At 46.9% G+C, this 27,616-nt stretch overlaps 1 protein-coding gene across 1 annotated transcript in view; it reads right to left on the reverse strand.

The window, feature by feature from the left end:
• SHISA9 (shisa family member 9) overlaps window positions 1-27,616 on the reverse strand; it is a 459,802-nt gene that overhangs the window by 56,426 nt on the left and 375,760 nt on the right. The window contains 1 exon segment of the mRNA XM_060260483.1: window positions 8,069-8,224. Within this exon segment, the coding sequence (XP_060116466.1) occupies window positions 8,069-8,224 (156 nt within the window).

Here is a 27,616-nt window from a genome sequence, read left to right on the forward strand (position 1 = left end):
ACCTTTAAAGCTCTATATGGCTGAGGACCTGCCTACCTGAGGGACCGTCTTTCCCCATATGAACCCCAAAGAGCACTGAGGTCAGCAGGGAAGAACCAACTGACCATCCCCAGGCCAAAGGAGGCAAAACTACAGAGCACTCACATGCGGGCCTTCTCTATTGTAGCTCCACACCTATGGAACCAGCTCCTGGAAGAAGTGTAGGCCCTGCGGGACTTTGAACAGTTTTGCAGGGCCTGCAAGACCATCCTCTTTGGGATGGCCTTCACCGATTAAAAAGATAGAGGGACTTGCCTAAGTGACTTTCGCCATCTGTTGAAACAGCACCAGAATGTTAATTTTATTAATTTTAGAATTTTAATTTAACTGTTAAACTAGCTATTGCTTTTAAATATTTATTGTATAATTTACTGTATTTGATATGATGTTGTTAGCCGCCCTGAGCCTGCATCGGCGGGGAGGGCGGGATATAAATAAAATGATTGATTGAGCTTCCACCAGGGATCGAACTCAGGTCGTGAGCACAGCTTAGGACTGCAGTACTGCAGCTTTAACATTCTGCGCCACAGGGCCTTGGAGGAACGGTGGGATAAAAATGCACCTGCAGAAAACTCTTGGAACAGCATTTCCTTCTCTTAATGATTTATCATCTGTCTCGTTCCCTATTCATTTGCTTTTGGATTTGCAGCAAGAAGGGGGGTTGAAATTGTTCAGGAACAGTTGAGTGGTTTGAGTTATATGTACATTTTGTTATATATATTGTTTTGTTTTAGACTAGTGTATAAAGCGTCCATGAAAGCACCATGATAGAACATAGGATAGAAATGTTTCAAGTAAATACATTTGCAGGTATCTCAAGCGAGGGCCTGGGGAACATGTAGGTTTGGTATGTGTCATTTTTATAAGGGAACAGGATTGTGGTCTATTGCAGGGCTTATTGAACATATCATTTTTATTGCATCGTCTTCTACCTTTGTAATCTACTTTCTGCATTATGGTATGTCATGCCTTAGGCAAGTCTTTCCTTTTTGCTTGTTTATGTGCATGGATTTCAGTTCTGTAATACAGCTCCTGCTACGTTGTTTATTGAATATCTTCTGTCTGACTGATTTTTAACATTTTGTAATTCACATTGAGTCTCAGCAAGCAGGAGGAAGAAAAGGAGGAAGAAGAGTTGGTTTTATTCCTTGCTCTTCACTACTCAAAGGTGTCTCAGAGCAGTTTACAACTGACTTCCCTTCCTCTGCCCACAATAGACACCCTGTGAGGTAGACAGGGCTGAGAGAGCTCCTAGAGAATTTCTCTTGAGAGAACAGCTCTGAGAGAACTGGGACTGACCCAAGGTCACCCAGCTGGCTGCATGTGGAGGAGGAGTGGGGAATCAAACCCGGTTCTTGAGACAAAGTCCACCGCTCTTCACCACTACACCAAACTGCCACTCTTAATCACCACACCAAACTGCCTCTTAGAAAGGTGAGCATAAATTAAATAAAAGAAATGTGGTGATTATAACTGCACATGATTCGAATGAGGCCAACATACATCTGTGTCTGTGTGTGTTTCTCGCTCTCTGTGTGGATTTCAGAAGCTTAGCAGAGTGTAGGGTTGCCAATCCCCAGGTGGGGGAAGGGGATGGAAATCTTCCTCATGCCACTGTGGCCACACAGGAGAAAGTAATTTTAAAAGTCTGATGGGACTAAGGTTTTATTATGACAATTATAATTCAAGAAGCATTTTAATGTAAATGCTGAGCTGATATTAAGTTAGTACACCTTCTGGTGATGTCAGGGGTGTGTGGCATATGCAGATGAGTTGTGCTAAGGAGTTCCAGCACCTCTTTTTCTACAAATGAACCCTGTATATGTGTAGTGCGTATATGTCTCTACCACACATAGAATGTTCACCCCAAATAGAACTCTTTTCAGTGAAGACAATTCACATGTTTACAGTAACTGGCAGCAAGGCTTTTTTTGTAGCAGGAACTTCTTTGCATATTAGGCCACACCCCTCTGATGTAGCCAATCTTCCAAGGGCTTACAGGGCTCTTTGTACAGGACCTACTGTAAGCTCCAGGAGGATTGGCTACATCAGGGGTGTGTGGTCTAATATCAGGGCTTTATTGTAGCAGGAACTCCTTTGCATATTAGACCACACACCCCGATGCAGCCAATCCTCCAAGAGCTTATAGGGCTCATTACAAGGCCTGCTGTAAGCTCTTGGAACATTGGCTACATCGGGGGTGTGGCCTAATATGCAAAGGAGTTCCTGCTACTAAAAAAGCCCTGATCGCATGCATCCATTCTACTAGCAGATGAGCTTTTCTCTGTCTAAAGGGGTCTCTGTAGGCTCCAACCAACTGAGAAAAATCAACTTTCCCACAAGTAGGCATCCCAAACCTCCCGCCCTGGTGGGGGACCCCAGGATTTTTAGCCTCTTCCCCCACCCCCACCCCCAAATGGAAGCGGGGGAGGAGAGGGGAAACGGCGCCAAGGAGCGTGGCAGCCGCCCCATCTCGGAGCGGGCGACCTCTGTCCCGCCTCTGGATCCTTCTAGGAGTTCCAATAGTTTCGGTTGCTTTTCCCCAACTTCAACCTTTCCTAATACCCGGCAGGAGTTCACCCAGAGAAACCAACATTTCACGCCCGCCGAAAGAAACTTTGCTCAAGTCCGAGCACCACTTGCCCGGGGCTCCTGATTCGCTGCATTAAAATTTACTCCCCCCCCCCTACCCCACCACCTTTGTTTCAAGGACCACCACGACCGCGCAGACCTCATGCAACGTCCCTTGTTTGGAAGCTTCGGCAGGCGGCTCAGCTGAAAACTTCCCTTTCTTGAATAAGGGAAGAAGCCTGATGAGGATGCGCGGGCTCCTCTCCAGGGCACCGGCTCCTCAGGGATCCTGGAACGCAGCGAAGGGGTTGGATGGTGCTTAACCAAAAGGGGGAGCAGCAGAAGGCATCCATGCTGCAGGCCTTGAGTAGCCCGTCGCTCAGCCAGGAGCTGCAGACCTCTCACCGTCAGTACAACTTTTCCTTGCCCTGGCCTTCCCTCCCCGGCTGCTTTCCTTAGCTTCCCTTCCGCCACGCTGGGGTGGATGCTCGCCTTGCACGGAGAGGTGGGCGGGGAAGGGCTTGCCTAGGCAGCACCGAGGCGGCCTGCTCGGCTGCGGGGAGGGCGAGGGGAGAGAGACACAGGCAGGGGCTTTCCCTTGGCGCGCTTGTATTGTATTGTTTTGTTGTACATGTAGAGGTTGAAGAGCGCGCTCTGTTTGCGCGCACAGAAGCCGATCTGCAACTCCTATGATTAAAACATGGGTGGAGAGGGGCTGGGGCTGGGGAGAGAGAAGACGGGCAAGCAAATCATTTTAGGGACGTGACATTTTGTTGTCCAGACTGGCACGTCCCCCCTCCCCCGCCTTCTCTCCCTGCCTGCCTTCTTTTTTTTTGCCGTTACATTTCGTCGCGTGCAGCTAGGGTTGCCAATCCCCAGGTGGAGGCAGGGGATCCCCCAATTTGAAGGCCCTCCTGCCGCTTCAGGGTCATCAGAAAGTGAGGGGAGGGGAGGGAAATGTCTGCTGGGAACTCTATTATTCCCTATGGAGATTTATTCCCATAGAAAATCATAGAGAATTGGATCTGCGGGTATCTGGGGCTCTGGGGAGCTGTTTTTTGGGGTAGAGGCACCAAATTTTCCATATAGCATCTAGTGCCTCTCCCCAAAATACTCCCCAAGTTTCAAAAAGGTTGGACCAGGGGGTCCAATTCTATGAGTCCCAAAAGAAGGTGCCCCTATCCTTCATTATTTCCTATGGAAGGAAGGAATTGAAAAGGTGTGCCGTCCTTTAAATGCGATGTCCAGAACTCCCTTTGGAGTTCAATTATGCTTGTCACAGCCTTGATCTTGGCTCCACCCCTAATGTCTCCTGGCTCCACCCCCAAAGTCCCCAGATATTTCTTGAATCGGACTTGGCAACCCTACCCACAAGCCAGAACATAACAGAACTTGGATGGATTCACTGAAGGTCTCTGCACAGGGACTTTGCTTCTTCTCAAGGCCAGACTTCCCTCCCACCACCAGAGGTGCCTTTGCTGAGGACTCTTTGAGGACCCTCAAAAAGAGCTCTCAACCTTTCCCCAAGACCTCTCAGAGAGCGCTTGGGACAAGTGAGCTAATTAGGAGGTGAGGCACAGCAAGCTCACCCCTCACTGTCTGGGAAGTGTTTATATATATATACATATAAGAACTCTTTGCTATTTAAACAAAAGATAAATAATGGTGACCTTTCGCATTTGGCCACTTGCCTCCCCTCTGTGAGCTGAATGAGACCTTCAGCGCATTTTTAGCATAATCATTAATTAATCGCAGAGTCTCGATTTCCTTCTTGGCGGCTCCTTAGACTCTGTGTTTCTCTTTAGGGCAAGCAGGGCTGTATGTCACAAATGACCACGGGCTGTGACAGCCTTTGGAAACTGAGTTCTATCTGGGGTTGGCCAAAGGCTGAGTAGCTATTTTCTCCCCACTCCCCACGAAACGATGCTAAACTCTTTAGCTGACATGTACCAGAATGACTTGCATATGTCAACTGGAATCAACAGCCAAATTGAATTTGTGAAATTCCATTCTCTTTGTTTGGCCTCCCTGGTCTTTTGGCTCCCCTGCCAATTCCACAACCCTCCAAGGACTTCTGAGTTATCTGGTCACATCATAGGAACACAGAATCACAGAGCAGGAAGGAGCCATAGAGGCCATCTAGTCCAACCCCCTGCTCAATGCAGAATCAGCCTAGAGCAGGGGTGTCAAACTCATTTGTTATGAGGGCCAAATCTGACAAAAATGAGACCTTGTTGGGTTGGGCTATGTCGAGCTGGGCCATGTGTATAGCTATTTAAGATTAGGTAGCAGAGATGTAAACTTAAAACATGCTTAAAACGTTAGCACTCATTGTTTTTAAAGGTGCTTTCTTTGTATTTCTCCCATGGAATCCAGAGAACTGGCCAAAGAAAGCTCTGGCTCTTTCCTTCCCCAGGGGAACAGGAGGGGGAGGAGCCTCAGCCAATAGAAGAGAAGCTTGGTACAGTAGTTCTGCTGTGCAATTGAGAGAGCCTGGCAAAGCAACCTATCCCTCCTTTCTCCTCTTCAAGGGAGGAGCCTCAGCCAATGGAGAAAACAGGGGCTTTGCTCTGTAGCTCCTCTGCAATTAAGCAAGCCTGGCAAAACAAGCTGTGACGCAGAAGGAAGCAAGAGAGAGGGAGAAGGAAGCAGATGACAGCCAGCTGCTCAGGAGCCTGATAGGAGCCCTCCGGGGGCCTGATTTGGCCTCTGGGCCGCATGTTTGACACCCGTGGCCTAGAACATCCCTGCCAAGTATTTCTCCAGCTGCTGCTGAAAGACTGCCAGGGAGGGGGAGCTCATCCACCTCACTAGGTAGCTGTTGAACAACTCTTACTGTAAAAAAAGTTTTCCCTAATATCCAGCCGGTACCTTCCTGCTGTTCATTTAAACCCATTCTTGTAAGTCCTCTCCCCTGCTGCCAACAGGAACAGCCCCCTACTATCCTCTAAGTGACTGCTCTTGAAATACTTAAAGAGAGCAAGCATGGCCCCCTTCAGCTTCCCCTTTTCCAGACTGAACATTCCCAAGTCCCCCAGCCTTTCCTCACAGGGCTTGGTCTCCAGGACCCTGATCATTCTCATCACTCTCCTCTGCACCTGCTCCATTCTGTCCACATCCAGAACTACACATGATACTCCAGGCGCAGCCTGACCAATGCAGTGTACAGTGGGATTACAACATCTTGCAAGGTGGATATTATGCTTCTGTTGATATACCTCAATATGGTATTAGCCTTTTTTGTTGCTGTGTCACACTGGCTGCTCATCCAATCAACAGTATCCAGATTTTAAAAAGGCAAAGAGAGATGCAACATTGCGCAAATATGGTACATGTTGTGTTTTCGTCTCCCACTGGTGCCAAAAAATAATTCCATAACCTTTCCATATGTTGGTCTTATGGGAACTGTTATTCCCAGCTTTTGTTTTTTTAAAAAGTCTCCTTCTAGCATGGTCATGTTGTCAAGTGCCTACATATGTGTTCAATTATAAAGATACCCCTAACCAATCAAAATTCAATACTCCACCCCCCCCCATTCATACTAAAAAATTGTCCAATGTCTTTTTACGTTCCACTCTTTCTCTATATATCCTTTAAATTTCTTCCACTCCTTTTTAAACACATCTAAATCATAGTCTCTTAGAGTTCTTGTTAATTTATCCATCTCACTCCACGATAAAACTTTCACAATCCAGTCCCATTTCTCTGGTATTTTTTCTTGTTTCCACAGCTGCACATACAATGTCCTAGCAGCTGAGAGCAAATATCAAATTAAAGTCCTGTCTTCCTTTGGAAATTTTTCTAATTGTAATCCAAGCAAAAAAGTCTCTGCAGTTTTCTTAAAGTCATAGCCCAAAATTTTGGAGATTTTCGGTTCTCTTGACTCCTTTGGTTTTCCCCTGTATATTTGTATCCACATTGGGAGGGGTTTTTTTTTGCAGTGGCTTGTAATGCATACATGAAGATCAGTGATGCATGGGATCAATTGGAGAGAAAAGGTTTGGATGAACAAGGGGAAAGAGAAAGCTGCAGTAAACAGCACCTAAGCCAATTTGGGGATTACCTTCAAAGAGATGGAAGTTTTAGTAGGGATACGGGCAGAATGAACTGACAAAACAAGAACTTCTTAGCAGGCATCTGGCACTTCCTAAAGAAAAGGCAAAGTGGTTTTAAATATAAAAGCAGGTTCTCCAAAATGATCCTTGGATCCCAGAGAGCCAGTCTGATGTAGGGATTAAGCGTGTGGACTTGATTCCCCACTTCTCCACTTGCAGCTGCTGATGTGACCTTGGATCATCTACAAAGTTTCTCAAGGCTGTTCTGCTCAAGAGCATCTCAGGGAGAGCTCTCTCAGTCCCACCCACCTCGCAGGGTGTCTGTTGTGGGGAGGAGAAGGGAAAGGAGATCATAAGCCGCTCTGAGCCAGCACAATAAAATCCAGAAATTCAAGAAGAGAAGAGATTGGATTTATGCCCTGCCTTTCACTCGAAGTCTCAGAGCGGCTCACAAGCTCCTTCCCCTTCCCCTCCCTGCAAAAGATACCCTGAGAGGTAAGTGGAGCTGAGAGAGCTCTCCAAGAACTGCTCTTGAGAGGAAAATTTCTGAGAGAGTTATGACTGACTCAAGATCATACCAGCAGCTGCAAGTGGAGGTGTGGGGAAACAAGCCCGGTTCTCCCAAATTAGAGTCTGTGCACTTAACCACTACAGCAGACTGGCTCAAGAAAGATTATGTTTCACTTGAGTTTAGGAGTCAAATAGTCAGGCCTCATTTTGGGCTGGAGCTCACAGGAGCGGAGCTCCGGAATCTCTTGTGCTCTTTCTTTCTTTACCCCCCCCCCCCCAATACTTGCTTCTGGGCTTCACTGTTCAACTCCCCTGCGAAAATTTTGCTGAACTTTAAGATTTAACAAACTTTCCAATATTTTCCCCCACAAAAAATGAGAATATAACCAAAACATATAAAGCAGACAGAAGGAAATCTTCAACATGCTGCTATGGCCACCTAGGAGAAAGTAATTTTAAAAGTATGTTGGGAATAAGGTTTTATCAAGGCTCTTTTGGTAGAAAAAGCCCAGCAGGAACTCATTTGTATATTAAGCCACGCCCCCTGATGTCACCATTGTTTTACATAGCAGGAATTCATTTATATATTAGGCCACACCTCCAGATCCCAAGCCAGCTGAAACTGCATTCCTGTGCATTCCTCCTCAAAAAAAGCCCGGGGTTTTATGATGACAATTATAATTCAAGAAGTATTTTCAGGTAGATGCTGAGCCCATAGAATTTAGTACACCTTCCGGTGATGTCAGGGGTGTGTGGCAGATGCGAATGAGTTGTGCTAATGAACTCTGGCACCTCTTTATCTAGGAAATGACCCCTGCAAATAGTAAATTGGTTAGAATGGCAGACAGGGAAACAAACCCAGAAGGGAATAAAACCGCACTGTTGTTCCTTACCCACTGCCTTTAGGGAAGCGTACTTGTTCAGTTCCTTTCCCGGAGGCTGCTGCTCATATGGGTTTGTGATCTGTCCCATGCTGGGATAGGAGTGTGGGTGTGTTAGTTGAGGAAGGAGGGGAGAGGTCGGCACCACATTGTTCATCTGCGTTGCATCTGCAGGAAAGAAAACAAGAGGGGAATAGTCTGATTTTTAAAAAGAATGATTGGGTGTTGGGGTTAAATGTCAACGTTGTATCCCACTCATTAAACCAATACAGCATTAGGTCAAGGAACACTTCCTAAAGGAGAGTAGGTGCAGTTGAATTAAACAGGCTACTCCCCCATTCCAAAGGAACAAGGCACAGACCCACTAGACGAGTAACCAGTAGGATTCCCAGCTGGGCTCTTCACTCTAGCACAGGAGTGGCCAAACTGAGGCTCAGGAGCCACGTGTGGCTCTTTCACACATATTGTGTGGCTCTCAAAGCTCTCACTGCCCCGTCAGCCAGCTTGGAGGAGGCATTTCTCTCTTTAAATCACTTCTCCAAGCCAAGCCAACCAGCAACTTGGAGAATGCATTTGAAGTTAGTTGCTTTCTTTTCACCTCTTCCTCCCTCCCCCCATCTATTTTCCTTCCTTCCTTCCTTCCTTCCTTCCTTCCTTCCTTCCTTCCTGCAGCTCTCAAATATCTGACATTCATATCTTGCAAAATAATCACAAAGCCTTGCCATGCTCAATATTCTTACTGTAAATTTTTGGTATAATAAATATCAGAACACAAAATTTAACAATTATTATGTCTCCTGTGTTTCTTATCTAGTAGATATTTCAGTACAAATGCATTTAAAGTTGCTTTCTTCCCACTGCTCCCTGTCTGTCTATCACCTTCCTTCCTTCCTGTCTTGCAGCTCTAAACATCTGACATTTACTCTATGAGGCTCTCATGTCAAGCAAATTTAGCCACCCCTGCTCTGAAATAAACAAATAAATTTGCCTAAGGAAATAACACAAAAAACTGGTCATCTCAACCATTAAAGGAAAGAGGAGAAAGTGTATATTCAGCTACACCTAAGCACAATGAGCGACATTAGCAAAATTCTAAGAAGAAGAGTGACTGTGGCTCAATGGTAAAGCATCTGCTTTGCACGCAGACATCCCCAAGTTCAATCCCTGGCATCTACGGTTAAAAGGATCAGGTAGCAGATGATGTGAGAGACCTCTGCCCGAGATCCCGGAGAGCTGCTGCTGGTTTGAGCAGACCAAAAAATGACCTTGATGGACCGATGGTCTGATTCAGTATCAGTATAAGGCAGCTTGGTGTGTTCACGGCTCAGTGGAGGAGTTGAAAGCAATGGGACTTTAAAGCAGCAAGTCTCTCAGTGGGATTCAAGGATGCATAATGCTCTCTGATTTACACTGATATGCTGCCGTCCAAAGATCAGGAGGTTCCCCGGGCTCACCTCTCCGTGAGTAGAATGATGCTGCTCTGCTTTAAGGAGAGCTGAGACGCCCCGCTTAAGCAGAGCTGCCTGAGCCAAAGTTCTTCAGTGACTCACAAATAAGTCACTGAATAATAAATGGGGAGATACACAAAGGAAATCCAACAAAGAGAACCGAAACCCATTTCAAAGCGAGAGCTACCATTTGGATTCTTCAGATCTGTCCTGCTGGTGCGGGAGCCTTCTTTCAGTTCAAGGACCTTTTTCCAGCAGAGGAAGGCTTGCTCGATGCACTCCTCCTAGGGTTGCCAGCCCCCTCCCCCGGTGCTGGAAGGGGTTCCCCCACTTGTGGAGGCTTTAGCCCACCACCAGTCAGCTTGCCCATGGAGGAAAACTCACCAACAAACAGTGACATCATCATGTGATGTCCCCGATGCAATGATGTCATATATGGGTGTCGTTATCATATCAAGACCCCTGGAATACCCCCTAAATCCACCAGCTGGGATGAAGAGGGGACCTGGTAACCTTATACTAACTAGGCTGAAAGAACCATCCTAAGCAGAGCTTCCGATAGGGCTGCTAAGCTCCTGTTGGGGGACGGGAATCCCCCGGTCTGGAGGACCACAACCCACCAGCAGGGAGCAGGCAGCTGGGGGGTTCCCCACTCCCGATGAGCCCCATTGCCATGCGCTGCCCCTGTCACAATGACATCACCCGGAAGTGACTTTATCACACCGGGGATGTTGTGCCGGGGACACTCTAGGACTCATAGTAAAACTCTGTGGTACCATAGAATTTAATTGTGGACCCTAGAGTGTCCCAGGTGTGATGTTCTAGGACTTGCAGTGAAACTCTATGGTACCACCCTGGATGGTGCCATAGAGTTTTGTCGCAAGTCCTAGAGCGTTCCCAGTGTGACGTCCCTGGTGCGGTGATGTCACTTCCAGGTGACATCCTCGCTTCACAAGAGAGAGAGAGCAGTCCCTTGCTGAAGTTTTGCCTTCCTCTGGACATAGAGCAGGGGTCGCTGGGGGAAAGGGGCAGTTGTGAATTTTCTGCATCGTGCAGGGGGTTAGACTAGACCCCAGAGGTGTCTCCCAGCCCTGTCTTTCTATGTTTTTACTCCACTGGTAATTTCCCCTCCTTTATGAAACACTCCAAACTCTTTAGCCTCACCTCAGAGGGAAGGTGTTCCTCCCACTTCAGGGCTAGCAGAAAGCAGGGAGGGGGAATGTCTGCTGGGCACTGCATTATACCCTATAGAGCCCGATCCACATACAGTATAATGGAGAATTGATCTGTGGGTATCTGGGGCTCTGGAAGGCTCCTTTTTTTTTTTTTTTAAGGTAGAGCCAGCAATTTCTCAGCATTGCATCTGGTGCCTCTCTTCAAAACACTCCCAAGTTTCAAAAAGGTTGGACCAGGGGGTCCAATTCTGTGAGCCCCCAAAAGAAGGTGCCCCTCTCCTTCACTATTTCCAAATGGAGGGAAGGCATTTAAACGTGATGGCCAGACTTCCCTTTGGAGTTCAACTGTGCTTGTCATGCCCTTGCTCCTGGCTCCACCCCCAAAGTCCCCAGACATTTCTTGAGTCAAACCTGACAACACTTGTTCTAACCGCTGCCATTTTGATTTCCCTTTTCAGCACCTTTTCTAGCTCAGCGATTAGCTTTCTTTGAGACGGGGTGACCAGAATCGTCCAGTATGACCATCCCACTTATTTATTGCCACTCTGACTTCCTTAGAAGAAAGACAGAATATAAACCTGAGGGAGTAATCAACAACCTCAGGAATGGCAATGAAGACAAAGCACATTGCCTCTGGAGAGGTGCCGTCGCTCCCCAAGTGATTCAGTACCCTCCATTACTTAACACAGCTTCTTTCCCAGCTTGCACATTGGGCAATAACCACCACCTTTGGAAGTTTCCATTCAACTGCATGCCATTCTCAGCACACCTCCATGTGGAGAGATTTGTATAGGACAAAGCTGTCGAGCCGCTGGTAGCTTCTGTGCCGTAAATGAAATCCACAGAATGCTTAAGCCCTTCTGCGGAGCTAGAAAGCTGAACCTGTGACAATCTCATTAGCTCCCTCAGCATCCAATGTCAGATTACGACGAGCGAGCAGAGGGGGACGCTCCACAGGGAGAGGCAGCCATCTTAGGCCCACGGAGTGAAGTGACCGCGCCCAGTGCCCCAACAAAGGCAGACAGGGTGGTCATGGACGCTGGCCACTTGCCCGTCTGGAGACAGCAAGCCAAGCAGAGTGAGTTTGTAAGGTGGGGGAGGAGGAAAAATCAAAGGAGGGGGGAGAAGATCTCAGGTCCTTTCTTCGAAGCGGTGGTTGCAGATAAAACCAAATCCACAGAAATAAACACGAAAGTGGCAGGGCAAAAGGCTCCAGAGTTTGGGGCTTTTCGATTTAGCAGACTGCTGACTAAGGGGGACAGGAGAGAGGATTATAAAATTACGGCTGGTGGGGAGAGGCCAAGATCTCTCTCTGGCGGTCTTTCATAATACCAGAGCTCACAGACACCCTGTAAAAGCGATGAGCGGTAGACTCAGGGCGGACAAAGAAACATGAATAAACATAAATAAACGCCAGCAGTCGATTCAGGACAGACAAATAAAGATGAAGCTGGGAGGGCAAAGGATCCAGGGTCTGGGGCTTTCTGGTTCAGCAGACAGCTGACTAAGGAGGACAGGAGAGAGGATGATAAAATTACTGCTGGTAGGAAGAGGCAAATCTCTCTCTGTGTCTCTCTCTTTCTCTGTCTCTCTCTCTCTCTCTCTGTCTGTCTCTGTCTCTCTCTTTCGTAATACAAGAACAGATGCCCTGCAAAAGTGATGAGCAATAGATCCAGGACAGGCAATAAAAACTGCAACTGATTTCACACTCAGTTTACCCCGCTGTCACGTTCCTCTTCTCTGCGCAGCGTCCACTGGATTTCCCACTGTCTGCGTCGGAGTTACAGGAAGCGTTGCGGCTTTTGTGCAGCAAACGGAAACCACTAAAAACCAGTTTCCGTTTGCTGTGCAAAAGTTGCAACACTTCCTGTAACTCTGGCGCAGATAGTGGGAAATCCGACGGACGCTGCACAGAGAAGAGGAACGTGACAGCGGGGTAAGCTGAGTGCGAAATCGGTCTGCTTCTTCACAGATGCGTGATTTGTTTACACCAGCTACCGCCACCAGCTGTGGGCAGTGTTCCCTCTACGCTGAGTTAGTGTGAGCTAGCTCACAGTTTTTTCGCCTCTGGCTCGCACATTTTTGTCTCAGCTCATGAAAAATGGCCCTAGGGCAAACTAATTTATGCAGTAGCTCACAACTTTAATGCCAGTAGCTCACAAAGTAGAATTTCCGCTCACAAGACTCCACAGCTCAGAGGGAGCATTGGCTGTAGGGGGCTTGTGTGGCGCATCAGTTAAACTGTCGGCCTCAGATCTGAGAAACCACGGGTTCAAATCTCAGCTCAGCCACTATAGGCAGGCACAGTGTCCCAGCCTACCCAACCTCACATGGTAGTTGCTAGGATAAAACGGGGAAGGTTGAACCATGCTCCCCCACCCAAAGTCCTTGAAGGAAAGGGGGGGGGGATAGGAATGTGCTAAGCTCTTCTGCATATTAGGCCACACACCCCTGATGTAGCCAATTCTCCAAGAGCTTAGAGGGCTCTTCTTACAGGGCCTACTGGAAGCTCCAGGAGGATTGGCTACATCAGGGGGCATGGCCTAATATGCAGAGGAGCTCCTGCTAGAAAAAGAGCCCTAGATAGAGAGGTGTGACGACTGCTGATTTAGACGACGTGTTAGATTTCTGAAGGGTTCTGTTGCTGTTGCTCCTGCATTATACGGCAACACAAAAGAAGCATTAAAATAAAGAAAGAAGAAAGAATAAACCCTTTCCCCCCCAAAAAAAGTAAGTGCTGTGTATGTGGTATGTGAACTCTTTGGTTCGTGTGTTCCTTTACTTCCTGCTGGCTCATGGAAGCCTTTAGGACTGAGCTTGGGGACATGGTAACAATGGGCAGCAGGATCCAAATCCCTGCTTTCACTGGCCAATCACCAGCCCCCTGCTGATTCAAACGGCCCAATGGCGTCTCAGTGCGGGAACTTGACTGTGTATATAGCTGGCCCCATTGGCCCAATTCAATAGTCTTGAGTCAGCCATTACCATGTTGTTATTGATAATAAAAGAAGTTTGATTACTGCAACCTCGCCTCTCCATGCATTGAAAAAAAAAGGTAAAGGTAGTCCCCTGTGCAAGCACCAGTCGTTTCCAACTCTGGGGTGACGTCGCATCACGATGTTTTCATGGCAGACTTTTAATAAGGTGGTTTGCCGTTGTCTTCGTCATCTACACTTTCCCCCCCACTCCACCACCAACAAGCTGGGGACTCATTTGACCGACCTCGGAAGGATGGAAGGCTGAGTCAACCTGGAGCTGGCGACCTGAACCCAACCTCTGCTGGGATTGAACTCAGGTTGTGAGCAGAGTGCGGACTGCAGTACTGTAGCTTTACCAGTCTGCACTACAGAAACAGAAAGAAAAAAAACAGAGAGCCTCTTAGTTTTTTTATGCCTGGCTTCTTACAGCTCACCAGAGCAACCAGCCATTCTCTCCTCTTCCCTTCCAATCACTCTGCAACGGTGGTGGGTAGTTCACCGAGGAGGGGCTGTGGCTCAGTGGCAGAGTATCTGTTTGGCATGCAGAAGGTCTCAGGTTTAATCCCCAACATCAACAATAAAAGGCATCAAAGGGGTAGGTGATGTGAAACTGATAGGACGTTTTTTGTAGCAGGACTACTTTGGATATTAGGCTACACCCCCCCCCCCCCAATGTAGCCAATCCTCTAAGAGCTTACAGGAAGCTATGTAAGAAGAGCCCTGTAAGCTCCTGGAGGATTGGCTACATCAGGGGTGTGTGGCCTAATATGCAAAGGAGTTCCTGCTACAAAAAAGCCCTGGAAACTGAGGACTCAGCTAGAGAACTTAGACAGCTGCAGCCATTCTGAGTAGAGAATATGAGCCCTGATGGACTGGTCTGACAGAGTATGAGGCAGATTCCATGAGTTATTACCTCACATTTTCTCTTCATCTCAGGAAAAAGAGCTGTACGTGTGAGTGACAGTAACCCTGCTGAGTTATTCAAGTTTAAAAGGACATCTTATGCCGTTCACGCTTCCCCTTGCAAGTGAGGAAGGGTGGCAGAGATGCAGGCAAGAGACAGAATCTTTGAGTCGAACGAGCAGTCGCAGACTTAAGAGGAAAAGCAGAAATGAGACCAGGGACAGCACAAAACCAGGTGCTCAGTTGGTGGGGAGACAAGAAGCCAGACACATTTCTCTTCCCCTTGGTATGAGCCTCCTGCAGAATTTAAGAGCTGAGCATTTTCAAATACATGGAACACACACACACACACACACAAAGGCAGCCACAAAATAAACAAGTACAGTCCCTGCTGTGTTTGACTGTGATGGGCACAGAAACAATACGGTGCCATGCCTTTGTGTGTTCATTTCTCATCGCCCTCTCCTTCCTTTGTGCGTAAGAGCACCACCCAAAGTGTCCTCTTTGGGGACCCTTGAATCAACATATGGTTTGCTGTGATGTTTGAATATCAACAGGATTGTGGGGTTTTTTGGTAGCAGGAACTCCTTTGCATATTAGGTTACACCCCCCTGATGTGGCCAATCCTCCAAGAGCTTACAGTAGGCCCTGTAAGAAGAGCCCTGTAAGCTCTTGGAGGATTGGCTACATCAGGGGTGTGTGGCCTAATAATGCAAAGGAGCTCTTGCTACAAAAAAGCCTTGATATTAATACCCAAATAAATTATTTCCTTTCCTCCAGACTGGGTCTGGCAGTTTTGCATTGCAATTAAAAAAGTGACACATACTGCTTTCAGGCACATACTGCTTCTGCTGCTTCTTATACAAAGGACTCTTCGCATCCGAAGGACAGAGGCTAGCTGGCCATCTCACAGCAATGCTGATTCAGTGAACTTAGGCAGATCATGAGAAGAAGGGAGAGTTGCTTGTGAATTGCTTGCATTGTGCAGGGGGTTGGACGAGGTGACCCTGAGGGGCCCTTCCAACTCTATGATTCCATGATTCTATGACACGGGAGAAGCTAGAAGTCATCTGTTTTTTGTTTGCACCAACCTAAGTTTTGTCCTAGATCATGGGTGGCCAAACTGCAGCTCAGGAGCCACATGTGGCTCTTTCACACATATTGTGTGGCTCTTGGGGCCCTCACCGCCCTTTCAGTCAGCTGGGAGAAGGCATTTCTCTGTTTAAATCACTTCTCCAAGACAAGCCAGCCAGCAACTTGGGGAATGTATTTAAAGTTAAAGTTGCTTTCTTTCCACCTTCCGTCCCCCATCTACTATCCTTCCTTCCTTCTCTCAAGCACCTGACATTGATGTCTAACGGCTCTCAAACATCTGACGTTTATCCCCCGCCCCCACCTGGGGACTGGCAAGCCTGCCTCAGATGCCCAGGAGCAAGAGTAGCGTTCGCAGACATCAGAGCCAGCAGGGTGCAGCAATTAGAGTGGCATTTCAATCTAATGTTCTGCTTTCTGGATCGACAAGCCATGCGGCTTTATTGTGTGAAATAAAACCTATAAGAAATGCCAAAACTCTGTCAATACTGCAAAAGGGGTGGGGGGGCAGGCAAAAGCTATGATTTTTCTCTTCTTTCCATATGCTGGCCGTCACACTCATGCTGACCATTATTTAATACACTCCAACCAATGCTCTCCATGTCAGCCATTCAAATGCCTACAGAAACATTGCATTGACTTTCCGAATCTCTATTAGTAAAAGAACCCTCTCATTGTGCCGTAGCGGCATGTGCTTTAAGGATAAATTGAAATTCAATGTGTGGAGGTATGACTTCTAGCCATACAGGCTCTAATTATTTGTTATGTTCCTTCATACTTAGGTCATGGCACACCAGGAAGGAGAGGAAAAAACGTTTGCACTTCTAGATGGAGTTCACCTTTGTTCAATTACACACAGAGTGAAAAAATGAGTCATAGCAAAAAAGAAGACGACGACAATGAAAAAGGTACAGAATAGAGACAGACAGCCTTAGTGAAGCCTTTACAAGATTCAGAGGTGTTACAACAAGGATGTGAAATTAATTTCAGAATTGAACTTGCGGCTTACGCGGTCTCCGGTGCTTTGAGCAAGTAGCAACTCTCAAAATTGCACATCCTGGAAACTACCCTCGACGGTGGAAGCATCTTCTAGTTTACACAATGAGATAATCAGAAAGGGGGAAAGACAGAAGATTTAAACATATGAAGCTGCCTTGTACTGAATCAGGCCCTCAGTCCATCCAAGTCAGTATTGTCTACTCAGACTGGCAGCGGCTCTCCAGGGTCTCAAGCTGAGGTTTTTCACGCCTGCTTGCCTGGACCCTTTTTAGTTGGAGTTGCTGGGGATTGAACCTGGGACCTTCTGCTTACCAAGCAGATGCTATACCACTGAGCCACCGTCCCTCCCCAAAGATGATTCTGAATTCCTGCCTGATGAGGGAATCTGCCATGCCTTGGAACCTGGAGGCTACAGAAGTTGGGCATCCTCTGAAAAAGGATGGCTCGTGGCTCAGCGGCAGAGCATCAGCTTTGTATGCAGGAGGTGCAAGGTTCAATCCCCAACATGTCCAGATAAAAGGATCAGGCAGCAGGTGATGTGAAAGACCTCAGCCTAAGACCCTGCAGAGCAGCTACTACTCTGAGTAGAGAATACCAGGGCTTTTTATGTGGCAGGAACTCCTTTGCATATTAGGCCACATCAGGGGTGGAATTCTAGCAGGAGCTCCTTTGCATATTAGGCCACACACCCCTGATGTAGCCAATCCTCCAAGAGCTTACACAGCTCTTTTTTGTAAGCTCTTGGAGGACTGGCTACATCAGGAGTGTGTGGCCTAATATGTAAAGACGTTCCTGCTACAAAAAAAAGCCCTGGGGAATACTGATCTTGATAGACCACTGATCTATAAGTAGGGTTTCCACATCCCTCGCGGCCTCCGGTGGGGGACTTTTTTTGCTCTATGGTGTTTTCCTCCCAAATTGCTAGAACGTCTGGGGAAACCATAGAGGTTTCCCGGAAATGCCCAGAGCAGCCAGCGCATAATATTGCCGGTGTGATGACGTCACTTCCGGGCGATATAATCGTGCAGGCAATGTCACGTGAGGATGCCCCTGCCAGTCCACTTCTGGCTGGTGGGTTAAAAGGGAAAGGTAAAGGTAGTCCCCTGTGCAAGCACCAGTCATTTCCGACTCTGAGGTGATGTTGCTTTCACAACTTTTTCACAGCAGACTTTTTACGGGGTGGTTTGCCATTGCCTTCTCCAGTCATCTACACTCTCCCCACAGCAAGCTGGGTACTCATTTTATCGACCTCAGAAGGGTGGAAGACTGAGTCAACCTTGAGCCAGCTACCTGAACCAGCTTCCGCTGGGATCAAACTCAGGTCGTGAGCAGAGGGCTCCAACTGCAGTGCTGCAGCTTTACCACTCTGCGCCACGGCGCTCTTCTCTTTTGGGGGTTGGGAAACCCCCAAAGCAAGAGCTCTATAAGGGAGCTTCAAATGTGGAATTTGTTTTAGAAATTATCCTGGAGATGTCAGATTTCAGGAGGAGTGGAACCCAGCACAAATCATAATTTCTGAAACAATGACATGGGGGGAATCCGCTTATTCCTATTTTATGCATTAAATACGAGGAAAGGGAAACCCATCCTCCTTCAGCTCTTCGTTCCAATAGGATTCACTCCGAGACGCTCTCCTCAAGAGTCAGTCGAGAGAGCAGATGTTCGACTCACGACAAAAGCTCTTGCATTTACCAAAAAAGCCTGCAGCATTTTTCATTTCTCTAACAGACAAAAAGGTGATGGTGAAATTATCTCAAAGGCAGACAAATGAGACCCTAAGTGCCAATTAGGAAATCATCCAGCCCCGGCAGAATCCAATCATCTAATAGGTGTCTTCCACTACTTGCCTGAGTGATTCAGCTTTAAGGACATAAAGTTCCCTTTTTTTCATACCCCTTCTGCTTTGCATTACTTGTTCTTTTTGTGGAGGAATGGATGCCCTTTGATAAGCCGTTCTGCTGAGAACATGGGTGTGCAAAGGACAGTTTTGCTACTTTAAAAAGTACATTCCTGTTGCATGGACTAGACCAGGGGTGTCAAACGTGCAGTTTGGGGGCCAAATCAGGTCCCTGGAGGGCTCCTTTCAGGCCCTTGAGCAACTTGCTCTTGTCCGCTTTCTGCCCCCTCTCTCTTGCTTCCTTCTGCATCACAGCTTGCTTTGCCAGGCTTGCTCAATCACGCAGGAGCTACAGAACAAAACCTCTATTTTCTTCATTGGCTGAGGCTCCTCCCTTGGGGAGGAAGGAGGGGAGGGAGAGCTTGCTTTGCCAGGCTCTCTTAATTGCACAGCAGAGCTACTGAGCCAAGCCTCTCTTCCTTCTATTGACTGAGGCTCCCCCCCTCCCCCCCAGTCTCTGGGGAAGGAAGGAAAGAGCCAGAGCTTCCTTTGCCCAGTTCTCTGGCTCCTATGGGAGAAATACAAAGAAAGCACCTTTAAGACCAAGGAGTGCTAACGTTTTAAGCCTGTTTTAATTTTTTTTAAAAATATGTATTTGTACTTGTGTTCTTTATAAAATTTATATCTGTGCTACCTAATCTTAAAGAGGAACACCCATGGCCTGGTCTGACATGGCCTGGCCCAACCTGACGTGGTCCGGCCCCTCAAGGTCTCATTTATGTCACATCCGGCCCTCATAACAAATGAGTTCGACACGCCTGGACCAGACATTCTCTAAAATAGGATTGCCAGGCATGGCCCCCCAACCAGAAGGGGGAGGAGGAGGAGAACTTTATGGTTTTATCATGAAGTTTCTAGTCATTCCTAGAAGGCCATGACATCATTTCTGTGTTTTCCTGGAAGTGGCATTATGCCATTGCCAGTGGCCACCCCACCATGTCCCTGCCCACTGAGAGAGCCAGTTTGGCGTAGTGGTTCAGTGCGTGGACTCTTATCTGGGAGAACCAGGTTTGATTCCCCACTCCTCCACTTGCAGCTGCTGGAATGGCCATAGCTCTCACAGAACTGTTCTTGAAAGGGCAACTTCTGAGAGAGCTCTCTCAGTCCCACCTACCTCACTGGGTGTCTGTTGTAGGGGAGGAAGGTAAAGGTAATTGTAAGCCATTCTAAGACTCTGAGGTTCAGAGTGAAGGGTGGGATATAAATCCAATATCATCATCTTCTTCTTCTTTTCTTCTTCTTGGTGAACAGCATTCACCTGTTTCCTGCAACTTCTCTGAGCTGGGGCTATCAGGCCAATGACCTGATGTCATTTTCGAGAAAAAAAAAATGGAAATCACATCACACCTCTTTAGAGAACACTGGAAACTCTATAGTAAAGCCACAGAATTTTGGGCAATTCCTAGAGAGCACTGGTATAATTTCCAGGTTTTTTTCCCCTGGAAGTAATATCATGCTGTCGCTGAGAGTCAAACCCCATTCCTTGTCCCCCCATGTTTTCTGCCAATTGCCTGGCCAGGCCTGGCAACTCTATTGTCCTGCAGCTTCAGGTTTTCACAGAACAGTTTTCTTCTTCTTCTTCTTCTTCTTCTTCTTCTTCTTCTTCTTCTTCTTCTTCTTCTTCTTCTTCTTCTTCTTCTTCTTCTTCTTCTTCTTCTTCTTCTTCTTCTTCTTCTTCTTCTTCTTCTTCTTCTTCTTCCTACTACACCACACTGGTTGCTGTAGCAATGCTTACGTTAAGATTCTTTAGTGCGCAGTGTTTTACTCATACGCATCTGTGCGCCCAGAAAATCCCCTGCCACAATATACGATCCTCTCACTATCTGTATATTTTTGCAGTGTTGTATCAAGGCAGACATGTGCGTGTTGATAATGCAGGAGAGGAAACAGATGCAGCTGAATGCCAGCTACAGAAAGCTGCAGCACGATGCCCATACTCCAATTCCAAAATTAATTTTAGAAACCCTTCTAGTTAAACTAGAATTAAGGAGTAGTGAATCGCAGCACAGCATGAAATTATGGGACAATAAAAGGGATGGATTAGGGGAAATTTGCTTTCGGCTAGCCTGAACGTGTTCCCTGGAACAAGCTGACACATTGAACTTGTATTTCTGCAATCCCTAAAGGTGAGATCAGGAGAACTGAAAATTGCTCGGGATGCTGCGATGATCTATTGTAACATTATCACACCTTTAATTATTGTATGATAGCTACTGCTGTCCTTATAACGGCTGCATTTAAAACTGGAAGGAGTCCTACTGTTATGGCGCATTGAAAACAGTTTCAATGAGTTTCACCAATGACCTCATTAAATAAAGACTACCAGTGTGGCAGGAGTCCACAACGACAATCGCCAGGTCACCAGTAGCAACCGTAAATTTAATTCCGGCAGCCAGCAAGGACAACCTCTGGTGTGCTTCTCCGAAGGATAATGTTTGGGAAAAGCTGCCAGCAGCACAGACAGGCAGAGAATGCCAGGCTCAAAATGGCAGAGGGTTGCGTCCTGCGATAACGTCCTAGGTTAAAAACACAAAGAATTCGACCCGCTCCTTGTCTCCTGCAAAAAACCATTTGCTTGGAAAGGGCACAAAAGAGAGATACTGACTTTGCCTGTGTATATAAGCTAGAAGCAAGAATGCCCAGATTTCAAGGCAACTTGGAGGAGGAGGAGGAGGAGGAGAAGGAGAAGAAGAAGGAGATGATGACGATCATGCCTCGAATTCAGTTTGAACTCGCAGGAGCACAGCTCCTGAACCTTTCTGAGAGTTCCACCTCCTTCTGAGAATTCCACTTCCTTGTCCATTGAACAGTAGGTGCAGCTGCATAACAATCCTTGGATGAGCTCCACCACCTATTTTTCTACAAAATGACCCCTGATAACGATAGTGGTGGTGGTGATGATGATGATATTGGATTTATACCCCACCCTTCACTCTGAATCTCAGAGTGGCTTACAATCCCTTTACCTTTCTCCCCCACAACAGACACCCTGTGAGGTAGATATTGGCTGAGAGCTGTCTCACAGAAGCTGCCCTTTCAAGGACAACCTCTGCCAGGGCTATGGCTGACCTGTGGCCATTCCAGCAGCTGCAAGCGGAGGAGTGGGGAATCAAACCAGTTCTCCCAGATAAGAGTCCGTGCCAGTGGTTCCTCTAAGCTGAGTTAGTGTGAGCTAGCTCACAGTTTTTTAACCTCCAGCTCACATATTTTCGACTCAGCTCAGGAAAAATGCCCCAGAGCAAACTAGTTAATGAAGTTGCTCGCAATTTTAATGCCAGTAGCTCATGAAGTAGAATTTTTGCTCACAAAACCCCACAGTTTAGAAGGAGTATTGGTCCACGAACTTGAACATATGAACATATGATGCTGTCTTATACTGGATCAGACCCTGGGTCCATCAAAGTCAGTATTGTCTACTCAGACTGGCAGCGGCTCTCCAGGGTCTCAAGCTGAGATTTTTCACACCTATTTGCCTGGACCCGTTTTTGGCGATGCCAGGGATTGAACCTGGGACCTTCTGCTTACCAAGCAGATGCTCTACCACTGAGCCACCGTCCCTTCCCTTAACCACTGCACCAGACTGGCTCTCTAATCGGCAAAGATTGGTATTCAAGCCCACCCACCCCCAAATCTGAGGACCTCTGTTGAATGCTCATCACTCTTAAGGACCAAATCAAAGCCCAACAGGAGCATACAGAGGGATTCTCAATCTGCCATTTCTTGGAGGCGGTGCAGAATAGCTCTTGGGTCTTGGGGGACTTCACAAATGTCAATGAAACATCTATTATTGAAAATATTTACTAACACCCCTCCCCTCCATAATGAGATGAAGATCGTTTTTAAAAGATTTAAATGACAGCAAGCAAATAATAAAATCAGCACAAATATTCTAAAGTCTTTTTTCCTGGCTGTTTATGTGGTTTGTCCTTTGCAGAGAGTGGTACGGCGCATCTTTGTAAACTGCATTGGATTAAACAGGAAAAATTGGGACATTTCATATATACCAAAGAACCAATAATCTCTTCAAACAGCTCTGCCCCCACAGCAGCAGCAGCACCAGCACCCATAGCAATACAAAACAAATCTCTTAAAGATGGAGAGCCAGTTTGGTGTAGTGGTTAAGTGTGAGGACTCTTATCTGGGACAACCGGGTTTGACTCCCCACTCCTCCACTTGCAGCTGCTGGAATGGCCTTGGGTCAGCCAGAGCTCTGGCAGAGATTATCCTTGAAAGGGCAGCTGTTGTGAGAGCCCTCTCAGCCCCACCCACCTCACAGGGTGTCTGTTGTGGGGGAGGAAGGTAAAGGAGATTGTAGGCTGCTCTGAGACTCTTCAGAGTGGAGGGCGGGATATAAATCCAATATCTTCTTCTTCTTAAAAATCACAATCACCTTGTAGAGAAAATGCATTGACTGGATTGAAAGAGATTTACTTCTCGTTTTTAAGAAGTCATTACTGGCTCATTAAATCCCAATTGCTTTCTGTCCTGATGTTAATGTGCTAGCCTTCGTTTGTGGGACCTGCAAGAAAGATTTGCTTTAAGTATCACCAATTATGCGCCAGGTGAATTATATGACAAAAGGAGTAATAAAAACCTGCAGAGGAGTTGAGGCTATTCCTAAATTTCCACCAAAGTTAACTAGCGATCAGGGTGTTTTGAATGCAAGTCGCCGTTGCAGGAAAGAAGTTGCCCTTGTGTGGCCTTACATCAGGGGTCTTTTTGCAGGAAAAAAAACCCGGTGCAGGAGCTCAGCAGAGTATCTCATTTGCATATGCCCCGGGATCTGTGTGCAGCGCGGACAGGGCCGGTGCATGGGAGTAGGCCAAGTTGGCAAGCTGCCTCTGCCCACGCGCAGTGTGTGCTCCTTGGAGCCTGCCTTCCCTAATGGAAAGCAGGCTTCTTGGAGCGCAGATGTTGCCTGGCTGGTTTTGCATTCCCCTGGTCTGTTACAGACCTGGGAAATGTGAAAGCGGACGGGGCCTGGGCAGTGCACTCCTTGGAGCCTGGAAGGGATAAAATAACCAATTGTAAAGGCTGAAGAAGAGCCAGGGCTTTTTTTCTTTTAGCAGGAACGCAGTTCCGGCTGGCTTGGTGTCGGGGTGTGTGGCCTAATATGCAAATGAGTTCCTGTTGGGCTTTTTCTACCCCAAAAGTTTGTGTGAAACCATGGTGATGTCAGGGAGTATGGCCTAATATGCAAATGAGTATGGCCTAATATGCAAATAAGTTCCTGCTGGGCTTTTTCTAAAAAAAAAAGCCCTGAGAAGAGCCAATTACAGTTGGTAAAAACTGGCTCCTGTCGAAGTTGTCTGCTGCCACTCATCCTTCCTACTCTGCTTTAACAGAGCCGTGGGGTGGGAGCCATAGTTCAGTGGCAAAGCATCTTTCTCACATGCACAAGGTCTTTTCCCTGGCACCTCCAACTAAAAGGATCAAGTAGCATTCTCACATTTTTTTATTGTTTAATCTCACAATTTTTTTAAAAAAAAAATTAAAATAAAAAACCAGTAAATTAAAAAGGGTTTCAAGTTTCTTCATTTCTCCTACAATTCTCTGTTTTTTAAATTTCTGGGGGGATGCTAGTGGGCTGGTCGTAGGCTTCCCAACACCCCCGCCCTGCCGGGGGACCCCTGGATTAGCAGCCTAATCCCCCGCTTCCTAAAAATCTGATAGCGGGGGTGGGGGTGGGGTGGAACGGCGTCGTGTCTCTTTCCTTGCCTGGCTTCAGGATTCTCCCTTCCTCCGAGTTACAAAGACCCGCCCACCGCCGGCCTGCTATTCGCTCCAGTCTGGCCTCCCTTCGTGAGGTGCATGCTGGGACTTGTAGTCCTTGCATCCTCTCACGTCTGCTGAGCATTATTCTCTATGTGGAGATTGATTCTCATAGGGTATAATGGGGAATTGATCTGGAGGTTTCAGGGGCTCTGGGGGAGCTGTTTTTAAAGGTAGAGGCACCAAATTTTCAGTATAGTATCTAGTGACTCTCCCCAAAGTATCTCCCAAGTTTCAAAACGATTGGACCAAGGGGTCCCATTCTATGAGCCCCAAAAGAAGGTGCCCCTATCCTTCATTATTTCCTATGGAAGGAAGACATTCAAAAAGGTGTGCGGTTCCTTTAAATGTGATGGCCAGAACTCCCTTGGAGTTCAATTATGCTTGTCACACCCTTGTTCCTGGCTCCACCCCGATGTCTCCTGGCTCCACCCCCAAAATCCCCAGATATTTCTTGAATTGGACTTGGCAACCCTAGCCGGTTGCCTAGGGAACCAAAAACCCAAGCACCGGCCCTGAGTGAGGAGAGAACTCCCCACTGCATGCAAACCCTGTCTGGAGGTTCAGGAGCTGCGCTCTGTAAGCTCCTGCTGAATCCAAGCCCTGCCCTATGTTCTATAGGGAAGCACTTGGGGGAATTGCTACCATTTTGTAAGCTTTTTGAAGCAGCAGGAGGATGGGTAAGGAGTAGGTAAGGGCAGGACCCAGCTGTGCACATTTGTGCCTTTTTGGTCCAGATGTGGGGCATTCCTGAGGCAGCTTAAAATGGCCATCTGGGTTCAGCCTATGATTATCATAGAGTTTTTGCAAATGCTAGAGCTGCCCACGGCATGCCCAGCATGATAATAGTGATGGCATTGTGCTGGTGATGTTGTGGTGCATCGGTGCTCTTCAGAGGCAGGGCTCCCCCTGCCAGCCAGTTCCATGGCCACCGGTTGGAAGCCCCGAAATTGGGGGAAACCCCACCCCCAGTGGGAGGCTGTAATTGGAAACCCTAATCACTGACATACTTGCAGATAGCAGAATGGGATGGTACTCCTGTGATCCAATGGACAACCCCATTTTGAGTACAAGGAGCTGAAGCGGCCCAACTATGGTCCTGCGTTGAGCAGGGGGTTGGACTAGATGGCCTCTATGGCCCCTTCCAGCTCTGCTATCCTATGATTCTAACATCTCCTACATTTAAAGAAAGACCTTCCCACGAGTGCAAAAGCAGCACAGCAGGCAGCATGCCTATCTAGAGTTTTTCTCCCTGTGCTAGAGGGGGTTTTTTGGTACTACTGCTTGTTGGGAGTCTTTCACATGGAGGAGCATTCCAAAACCACAACCCATCTGCCATCAGAAACAATACGGTCCACTATATCGCCTCTAGGTTTTACCACTTCATTCTGCCACATGAGTAGTCCATGCCAGGGCTTTTTTGTGTGTGTGGAAAAAGTCCAGTAGAAACTCATTTGCATATTAGGCCACACCCCCTGACATCACCACTGTCTTGCACACGGGGTTTTTAAAAGAAAAAGCTCAGCAAAAACTCATTTGTATATTAAGCCACAACCCTGACACCAAGTCAGTTGGAATTGCACAGGGTTCTTTTGTAGAAAAAGCCCAACAGGAACTCATTTGCAAATTAGGCCACACCCCCTGACACCAAACCAGCTGGAACTGCACAGGGCTTTTTTGTAGAAAAAGCCTGGCAGAACTCATTTGTGTATTAGGTCACACCCCCTAACATCATCACTATCTTGCACATAGGGGTTTTTTTAAAGAAAAAGCTCAGCAAGAACTCATTTGCATATTAGGCCACACCCCTGACACCAAGTCAGCTGGAACTGCACAGGGTTCTTTTGTAGAAAAAGCCCAACAGGAACTCATTTGCATATTAGGCCACACCCCTGACATCACCATTGTTTCACACAAGGCTTTTTTGTAGAAAAAGCCCGGTGGAAAGTCATTCACATATTAGGCCACACCCCCTGACATCAAGCCAGCTGGAACTGCGTTCCTGCTAAAAAAAAAATCGTTTCATGCCCTGCATTGAATTTGATTGAACCATAATGGGTTTAAGGGCACGGGACTCTTATCTGAATCCCTCTACCTCACTAATCCAAGTTATACAGAAGTTGGATCAGTGGATAATTTCTAATTCCTCGTTCCCTATCAGCAATAATTGGTTCGCTTGCATAGTTTCCATTGAAAAACAGTGGTGTGTGTGTTTGAGACTGATATGGCTGATTTACTCTTTATCTTTAATCCCCCTTCCCTCCAGGCCTTTAAAATTCTTGTTCTCTGCAATCAGAACTGCAAACATTTCGAATTATTTATGAAAATGACCTCCTTAGTTGGGAAAGCATAAAGGGTTTATGAGCATAGAGCGAAATTTTCCTAATTAATACCTCCGAGAAATATTTTTTTTTAATTTAATGGTTTCTTAATGCTAAACTGTCTCTAATATTATGGTAAAATATGTTAACTACCTCGCTAGTCTGACTTGACAGATGAAAAGAAAGGAAAAGTAATCTGTCACCTGCGGTTCTCTTGCCACCCCAAATGATGCTGTTTTCTGTATTTACCTAATAAGAGAACATTCGGCTTAGTTACCGATCGCATCTCCATCTGAAAGGTATTCATCTTCGACTACACTATGAACAGTGAGATTTCTGTGTAAGAGACCATGGCTAACAGACTTTTTCAAGGAACGCCACTGAACCCAGATTTGTAAACTGTGTCTTGGACTGAATCATAGAATCATGGCATTGGAAGGAACTTCCAGGGTCATCTAGTCCAGCCCCCTGCATAATGCATGGATCTGCTTGTGATCTTAAAAACCAGGGGTGGACAAACTTGCTTAACATTAGGTTAGAGTCACATAGAATAAACATCAGATGGTTTAGAGCCACAAGACATGAACATCAGATATTTGAGAGCCACAAGGAAGGAAGGAAGGGAAGGAAGGAAGGAAGGAAGGAAGGAAGGAAGGAAGGAAGGAAGGAAGGAAGGAAGGAAGGAAGGAAGGAAGGAAGGAAGGAAGGAAGGAAGGAAGGAGGTGGAAACAAAATAACTTTAGCTTTAAATGGATTTTCCAAGCTGCTGACTGGTTTGGCTTGGAGAAGTGATTTAAAGAGACAAATGCCTTCTCCAAACCAGTTGACAGGATGGTAGGGGCATTGAGAGCCACACAATATGTGTGAAAGAGCCACACGTGGCTCCTGAGCCACAGTTTGGCCCCCCCTGTTATAAACAGATCCATGGGGGAGAGATCCACATCCATAATTACTAGCTGTGGTAACTAAGGAGAA

This window comes from Heteronotia binoei, chromosome 20, assembly GCF_032191835.1.
Source record: "Heteronotia binoei isolate CCM8104 ecotype False Entrance Well chromosome 20, APGP_CSIRO_Hbin_v1, whole genome shotgun sequence".
Taxonomy (NCBI): Eukaryota; Metazoa; Chordata; class Lepidosauria; order Squamata; family Gekkonidae; genus Heteronotia; species Heteronotia binoei.